Source organism: Toxoplasma gondii, chromosome II (assembly GCF_000006565.2).
Source record: "Toxoplasma gondii ME49 chromosome II, whole genome shotgun sequence".
Taxonomy (NCBI): Eukaryota; Apicomplexa; class Conoidasida; order Eucoccidiorida; family Sarcocystidae; genus Toxoplasma; species Toxoplasma gondii.
In genome coordinates, this window is record NC_031469.1 from 1,240,033 (window position 1) to 1,248,803 (window position 8,771).

General features: G+C 54.8%; 1 protein-coding gene across 1 annotated transcript in view; it reads right to left on the reverse strand.

The window, feature by feature from the left end:
- Window positions 1-7,469, reverse strand: part of TGME49_222800 (glycogen synthase, putative) — a 34,446-nt gene extending 26,977 nt beyond the window's left edge. The window contains exons 1-6 of the mRNA XM_018779974.1: window positions 5,874-7,469; window positions 5,036-5,581; window positions 2,992-4,597; window positions 2,201-2,245; window positions 1,339-1,686; window positions 150-543 (exon numbers count right to left, since the gene is read on the reverse strand). Of these exons, the coding sequence (XP_018638322.1) occupies window positions 150-543; window positions 1,339-1,686; window positions 2,201-2,245; window positions 2,992-4,597; window positions 5,036-5,581; window positions 5,874-5,982 (3,048 nt within the window). The 5' untranslated portion in view covers window positions 5,983-7,469. The remainder of the gene's footprint in view (window positions 1-149; window positions 544-1,338; window positions 1,687-2,200; window positions 2,246-2,991; window positions 4,598-5,035; window positions 5,582-5,873) is intronic.
- Between the last annotated feature and the right edge of the window lie 1,302 nt (window positions 7,470-8,771).

Consider the following 8,771-nt stretch of genomic DNA (forward strand, 5'->3'; position numbering starts at 1 on the left):
CACTTGCGACACTTTGAAACTCTGCTGGCGGCGACAGCGGAAGAGTCCGCGGCAAATTGACCGGGCAGTTCGTCGGGCAGCCACCCCGGTCGCGCCGAAGGGAGCTTTCTGCATCCCTCTGCAACAGGAGAGACTCGAGAGAGGCGCACCTGCAGAGGGATGCACTCATCAAGGAGCTTTTTGCGGTGGTCGTAGTTGGCCCTCGAACTCGTCGCGGCGTCGAACTGTCTCTGTTCCTCGAATCTCTTGAGCAGTCGCAAGTGGTGAGGATTTGGGGACTTCATTGGAAAAGCGGCATCCAACGCTGCCGCCGCTGCATGCGCCGCCGCCGCCCCCGCAGCGGCTTCAGCTGCCAGGCGCCTAGACACTCGGCGTTTCTGTGCAGACACATCCCCGGAATTCTCCATTTTCTCTTCGACCGACGCATCCGCTGGCTCAGCCGGAACGAGTGGCGCCGAAAGAACAGCCGCGGACGCAGTCGGAAACGGCGCAGTCGACTGTCCAGACAGCGCCCCGTAGGAAACGGCCCGTTCGACAACCCACCTGAGGAAGGAGGAAAGAAATCCAGGTGCAAGCAAGAAAAGCCAGATGGAGCAAGGGGAAGGAGAAGACGACGCAAAGAAGAGTAGAGCGAGGAGAAGACGACTCGATGCACAACAGCAGAGATGTGCGCCAAGTCAAGGAGACCGCGCAAGAGAGATGAGGGGAAAAGGCGAATTTCGAGTGGACACTCCGTGGTTCTTTGAAAGCTCGAAAGGTGAAAAACATCGGTGTGGGTGCCGTACGACTTCCTCGAAGAAATACACAAAACACTGGAACCGATACAAGCAGGGAGCCTTCACAAAACATTGCTGAACTCGACAACTGAAGAGACGGTGTTCTGCAAGACCCACAAAGAGAGACCCCAAACGCTCCTCCGCGAGAAACGAATACGAACCTTCAAAACGGAAGACAGGCAAAGGGTGCATGCACGCGTAGATGCCTCCCTTCACATGTGCATTCATTCTTATATTCACACACTTGTATACTCACACACACACACAGAGACTTACATGCATGCATACATACATACCCATACAAGTACACACACACACACACACACCTACAAAGATACATACAAGTATATATATATATATATATATATGCATATATGTGTATACATATATGTGTATATATGCATATCCGCGAATAATATATACGAATATGCATGTACAGGTGGAGAACCGTTCGTCCCTCTCTGCAAGAGCACGTGCACATGTGGACTCGTCTTGTTTTAGCTGAAGGAGTTCTGGAGTCTGCATGCAGGCAGCAACCGACAGGGGGGCTCGTCTTTCTTACCAAGAGCCATCGCTTTCCTTGGCTCTGCAAATTCGCCAGTCGTAGAATCCACATCGCGTGAAGACACCAAAGTCAGCAGTGCCGAGCCAGCGCTGTTTTCGCCACTGTCGCGAAGTGTCGCCGGCCTCGGCGGAGACAGAGGGGTGCTCGGCAGCAGACTGTGGGGAGGAAAGAGACTGCAGCAGAACCCACGAGAACGTGTGGTAAGAGTAGATCTCTGCAGTGCTGAAGCGGCTGAACGACGGAGCTGCGACAATCGCAAAAACGTCGGAAGGCTCCTTGGACGTCGCGTCGTCGCACAAGGTGCATGTCTCGATGAGAACGGAAAGGACGAAGCGGTCTCCAACGCTGCGGGGAGCGACAAGGCCACAGCAGAGGAGACAAAGGCAGACGAAGGTATGCGAAGAAGCGGAGACGGCGAGAGTTTCTGAGAAGCGGGAGACGCCGTTTTCGGAGAGCACAGAGAGAAGAAGACCTAGAAGAGCAACGCGGAGAAGGACTGTCACGAAAGCAAAGCAAGAGAGAAGGAAAGGGCGAGGAGAATTGAGCAACATCCGAGAGAGAAGATGGACACGCAGCCAGTCTTGGGGTGTCAACAGAGTTGCGTCGCAAGAGAGTAGTCGACGACTGCCCGAACAGGGATCTCCGAAAGCGTTCCGAGTGCAGAGAAGGCGACAAGCGGTGCGAGAGACACAGCATCGAGGCGGCCTCAAGAGATCGCAGAAAGTCATGAAATAAACGGGTTTCGACTCCTTCCGAGTGTCTCTGCTCGAGGTTAGAGAGACGGACAGATGGTCGAGAGAGACAGCATGTTTAACGCAGGCAGACGTCTGTGGTGTCTGATGACGTTCGCCATACTCACTTCTTGATGACGGGAACGAACGGCTGGCGGAGTTGCCAGTCGTGTCTGGCAGAGGACAACGCAGGCATGGAAAAAAACAAGCTCGAGTGCGGTCTAGAAGCATGCAAAAAGAAAACAGGATGCCACGAACGATCTCCCCACGTTTCTCCGCGCCTCTCCGGTTCATACAGCCTCGGTCGCAGGGCAAAGAACGCATGCACGTAAAAAGCAAGCAGGTACAAACATAGTAAATGCACTCACCAATGCAGATATAATTACAAACATGTTAATATGTGATTCGCGTGGAGCACCACGTCCGAACAAAGAGCCAGATTCTGAGGCTTTGTACATACACATGTCTGAAAATAAAACCTGAGAAAATGAAGAGGTGTGCAGCCTCACATGTACGTCCAAATACACATGCATAAATGCATCGGTGCAAATATTTAAATTTCTGTATGTGTCTCCATAAAAATATCTGTACGAGCAATATTTTTTTCCACAGTTACTATAATAAGTATACATAGAGAGAGAGAGCCTAGAGCCTTCCTACCTATAAACCTATCCCAGCATTTGGTGTCCATACACATGTATAAATGTATATGTATAACTGCTTATAAGCATCAATGCACATATGTATGAGCAGTTCTATGTATCTGGCCGCATCGACAAATGCATGCATGTGTGAACCATTCCATATATATATATATATATATATATATATATGTGCGCAGCTAAAAGCGTGTCTCCGACTCCGAGGTGAGCAAAGCGTCTCCTCTCTCATTCTGTGTTTCTTCGGCGTTTATCCGCACCTGTCGTAGAAGGCGTTGAGGAGTTTAACAGCTTCAAGACGAATGAGGGCATCGTTGTTGCCCAAGAGAGCAATGAGAAGTTGTTCGAGCCTGTCCCTGCTGGCGCACTTGGCCCCTGTCACCTGCGCCGCTGAGCCGTAGAAGCAGCTGTGCCAGACGTCGAGCGTGAGATCTGCAAAGCAGTCTCGCACGGCCTCCACAGCGGCGGAGGTGAGGAGCGTCACATGCCAGTTGAATTTCTCTTTCGTCATCCTCCAACACCCCACACTCCCGCCTCGGCCCCCAGCCGCAGCCTCCCCGGGCGTCAAGCCGCTTCGGCTGCTGTCGAGCACGACGCGCATCGCATGGTGGGCGCGACGGGTCACCATGGCCTCTGTCGAGGGAAAGAAGTCCGGGAACCGCAGTCGAGAGACAAACGCCGCGGTCAGCCTCGACAGAGCAGAAGCCTGCGAGGCAGGGTCTCCCGCAGACGCGGGCGACGAGGGGGACGGCTCCAACTCGACGCTGTCTCCAAGAGGCGTTGAGGGAACGGCGCCGCACCCGTTGGGCATGTTGTCGCCCAGGTGCGAGAGGCTCAGGCGAGTCTCAGGAGATGAGACGCTGTTCTCTTTGTTCCTTCCCAAATTTGCCTCCTCGCGACCTTCTTCTCTCGATTGGTAGGCGGCAGCGGAAGGCGACACCGGAGATCCGCGGGACACTCTCTGAGCGCGATTGGCGCCTCTCCGCCGGTTCTTGCTTCCAGACGAATGCTTCTCGTTCTCCTCGCCAACAGCTTTCCGAGGGTCTCGACCGCCGGGGACCTGCAGCTTCTTGTCCCCACTTTCCCCTGGTTTCGCGTCCTTCGCGCGGCCGTCGCAGAGGCTCTCGGAGGCCGCCGACGCCGGGGGCGCAGGACACAAATGTCCCTTCCCCTGCGCCCCACACCCCGCCAAGATAAGGTGAGCCACGAGCGCGGTGAAGTAAGCGTCGAAGCGGCCTCCACTGCAGCAGCAGAAGTGAAGGACTTCGCTGTCGATGGCGAGAGTAACGCGCAGGCGCGAAGCCCCAGAGATCGTCGAGTCCCCGCGCTCTTCCACTTGCACCAGAGACGCCAGCGAGGGCGCACAGAAGGGACATACCGGCCGCGAAATCTGCGGCTGAGGTCCGCCGAAGCCCCTAGAGCCTCCCAAGTCGCTCGCGGCGTCGGGCACCGCCAGCGGACTCGTGCCGCCTGCGTCCACTGCATGCGGCGCGCCTGTGGAAAACGGAAAGCCACAAGGCGTGCTCGAGCTCGGCAAACTGCTGCTCCCCAAACTCCGGAAGCTGCTGGGACGCGAATGGAGAAAGGAAGAGGTCAGCTGCGACTGCTGGTGCTGCAGCTCTCGAAGTTGAGCAGCCTGCTGCTGGCGACAAACAGAGGTCCAGCACCCTCGCCTCAGTTCGAACACCAAGTCAAAGGGCAACGCTTCCTCTGGGCGGTCGCCTCCTGGACGGTGCAGAGCAGGCAACGAGGCCCACAGCCCAGGCTCCGTTCGTGACTCGGTGTGGGCCTCGAGGCCCCCCGACGCAGCACTCCCGACTCGCGGATCCGCTAGGGATCCCTGCCGGGTCAAAAGACCCGACAAATCTGAGAAAAGGGCACCAACAGATGTGACATTTGATCAAAGACACAGGGACGGCGTGAAGTAGACGTGTGGCAAGTTTAGACGTAATGCAGCTTGATCTTCTGTGTTGCTACGTTAATCAATTAAGGTTCATCGTTATTGATATTTCATGGACATGTTGATTTCAGAGGTCTGCGATACGTCAATCGATGCATATAGAGGCAGAGGCAAGCGTGCGCGTGGGCGACCAACACTGTGTAAGACGACGAGGAAAACGCATGCGTAGGAAGGCACCCGCAACGCCTGCTATCTTTTTGAATATTTGTACACACACACAGAAGCCACTGGAGTGTATGCGACCAGAAGCACTAAAAGCGCGGAAAGCGATCTGCATTTGCGTGTCGGCGCCCTTGCGAATGCTTAAAACGAACAGAGCGCGTTTGTTAACTTCCGTCACTCACTGCTCGAAAGAATCGCAGCAGCACAGCCTGGTCCCGAAGGCACTGGGCCTCTATCGCCGCCTCGAGGCACAACATCCGGACTTGTCCCACCTCCGCCAGGAGCTGCCTGGAGTATTTGCCAGAGCGAAGAGATCTCGAATTCGTTCGTCTGGATTCTCCAGCCTTTGGAGGCAGACGGGGACTGTTTGCCGAGCAGCGGAGACCGCCGCTTCCCTGGGGACTGCGGGCGACGGGATGACACGTCTCCGTTCTCCCGCGCCTCCTCGCCTTCTTCTGAAGAGGCAGGCGCGAGGAGAGAGGCGAAGGTCTGGTGGAGCTTGAGCAGCAACACCATCCAGCCGAGGCGCTCGCCATCCTCGTCGGCTGAGAAGGAAGCCTCGCCTGCTGCGTCCCCGTCCGCCTGCGGGCCTCCAGCGACCGGCGGCGGCCAGTGCGCCACCCCGCAAGTCTCCTGGATCGCGTACAGTTCCTCGCGGATCCGCCGCAGATACTGCCCCTGCAGGCCTTCGTCGAAGGTCGGCGAGGAAGACGCACACGCCGGAGACGCTGAGACGCAACAGCCAACGCGACAGCGACAAACCAGTGAGGGGAAAGCAAGCAGAACGGAATGCAAAGGAGAGAAGGCGGAGGAAGAAGGAACGCAGAGAAAGAAGAAAGCAGGGAGGTGGCCGGAAGCAGACAGAGCAGGGAAAGCAGCGAAGAACCTTTTTTGATTTGGAAGTGAACGAACTATATACTGATCAATCTTCTATGACGAATAACACTATTAATACTACGACAGATAAAAGAGGAAAGGGTGCAGTTGTCTGTGTATCTTCTGTTTTGCCGGGGTACTCACTCTGCAGCTGGCGGAGTAAGGAGAGAAGCCTTGGCGACAACGTGACCTCCATACGTGCAGGCTTCTGGGGCTTTCCAGTGGGCTCCATATCGCGGCTGTAAATCTCCATTGTGTCTATTTGATCTCTGAGTAGAGGCGAGGACGCAGGCACTCGGACGCAGAGCGCTTCTCTGTCATGGAACGGGGACTGGAGAACACAGGTAGGACGACTCGGCACTCTTCTTCTTCGGGGTAAGTCGTCTGAAACTTAACCAAAGACAAGATTCGAAATTTCTTCGGCTGGCTTCTGCCGCGTGACGCCGTGCGTTTCTTCCTGCCTTTCCCTGGAGGGTCTCCACATCGGCGGGCCGCAGGGTGGCTCGCGGGAATCGCGCGGGAGAGAAACAACGCGAGCGCAGTGTAGGAAAAAAGGACGAAGGAAGGAAAACGAAAGGGAAGCAAACAGGTTCTCGCCGGGGGAGGAAATCAATGTGGACATACCACTGTCGACCGCTCGTCAAACGCGCGCATACGCACGTCTCCGGGAGGTGGATGTACACCCCGAAAGTCGGCCGGGAAAAGCCAAGTTCACGCGGTCCCGTGTGTCAGTTCACTTTGGCCGTTCCGAATGCTCCTCTGTGAGGCGCACTTGCGCTGACAACTGTTTGTGTAAACGTTCGCTCCCTCGGTCTGCCGAGGCGGCTGCGATGTGCAGGTGGAAAAATGGATGGACATATTCTGAAGAGGCGTGTGCTATTTTTAGGAACTCTAACGCAGAAGTGTCGGGGTCGGATGTGACCCGCTTCCCGCAGGCGCCATACGCAGAACGGAGCCTCTCTGTGTCCAGCCGGGCTTGCAACGTGTCGACTTTGCTAGATTGCAGGCGGGCAACCGCTGACGAAGGAGAAGCGCGTTCGTCAGACGGAGGGTGAAGCTTCTTTAGGGCAAAAACCAGCCATTCAGTTGTCCGAATCGCACGCAGGCAAAGTCGGGTGCTTTGGGCAGCCGAAAAGCATCGAAAAACTGGAAGTAGCGCGCCTCAGCCGCGTCGGAAGATACCGAAAACATTGCTTCGATGCAGCGTTGACGGTGGAGGAACGCTCAAGCTCAAGAAAAATATACATGTGCAGGAGTTGATCGACCCGGTAGGCCAGCCGCACAAGCAACAACGCACATCTGCTCAAGCATTCGCATGAAAACCGGGAACTGGGGTCGTTCTGTCACCAGCAGAGATGTACCTAGTGTATTTTGTCAGCTGCAAAGCTCACGAAAGACGGAAAAACGTCCAGAGTCGCGGACAAGAAAAACTCCGTGAGGCAGCCTCAAGATGTCGAGAGGCGGGAATCACCGATGTGCTTCTGTTTTCAATTGCCCAACCACGGAACAGGCGATCTGGAGAGCGTGAACTTTGAAAGCGCATAAAACCGGAAACGTGTTTGTGCGGATCGCGGATACTCGTGCATCTCATCGTTACTGATGAAGCGTAAGTAGAATCGAGGCGAAAAACGAGGCAGCGAACAAGAGGAAAAGCAGACGGTGGCAGCAAAGACACACGCCGACGCGTGTTCGCGGGTGCGAAAATCAGAGTCACGGCCTCTCCAGCCTGCCGCGCTTCTTTCCCCGAAACAGCGGCTGTCCCTCCCGTTGCATGCTCGAATATCCAAACGCTTCTGTACCTTTCAAAACTCGCTCCTCTTTGCTATCACCCACGCGTTTCCAATCGGAGTTCCTGCTTGCGTATACATGTGATGTGTCAGTGTTGCCGGTCACTGGCGGGTGAAAACGAAATTTCCCCAGTTCGCATGCACGAAAGGACTTTCAAGAGGTCGGCAGTCCTACTCGGGAACTGCAAAAGATGTTGGCTCCTCTTTGATACACTCGAGTCCTTTTGCTTGATCTGAGTCTGCAAGTCGGAGCAACTAAAAAAGGACCGGTTACCTGGCGAAGAGGGAGTCGTTTTCCAGAAGTGACACACTGTGGCAACGGCTGTCAAGCTCGGCTTGCCGCAAGCGTGGTCCTTTTTTGTGTGTGCCAGAGAGAGACAGAGACACACAGGAAAAGCTTGTGCGTTGAGTAGCAGAACCTGTTGGCAGCAGCTCTAGAGAATATATGTTCATTACTGCAGAAAGTCGATGTTTGCTCGGCAGACTACATTGCACAATGATGTGGGTTCCACTGGGAACTGGACTAGTTTCTTATTGTCGTCACCGGGTAACCCTTGTCGAGAAAGGCTCAAGGTCAGCGAGAGGAGACAGTGGCAATCTTATCATCGTTGTACGCATCTGACAACTGAGCAAACAGAATGTTGCCGGAAGCGAACCGTCGCGTTTGTCGCCCAGAGGGCAACAATCGTAGGCGACAAGCTGTACTGTCTCGCAGACAGGCAATGTACAGTGAGACTGCCCAGATAACCCAGATGGAGGTTGTTGTACAGGGTGAGAACGCTACAAACGAGTTGCTGAATGGACACGGTTTAGAGCGGCTTTTGCGGCGCTCCCTACCATACGGAGAATAAAAGAGCTGGACTTGCTAGAGAAAACAGGAGAATGCAGTGAAAGTGTCTGTATTGACCCAGAAACGCCGGACGTTCGTTTGTAAGAAAAGGAGTCTGCTAGTGGTTTATACGGCTGACGCAGCGGCAGAACTACGATTCGTACCGGACATGTTCGACAGAAGTGAAACAGAAGTGTGCACAAACGCTCTGGCGAGTGCCATGCGATTCGGTGTATTCCAATTATTCTCGTGTTTCAGCGCTGCACATAATTTACACCATAAAATGGCAGCATTACGCATACCACCTCCAACTAATGTATGGTTTCCTGTCGCAGTTGCGAAGCAATCCCTTGTGGACAGAAGGAGGCAGCATGGCAAGAATGCCCCGACAAGCTGCATGGTGTCACCTTACTGTATTGTGCCCGC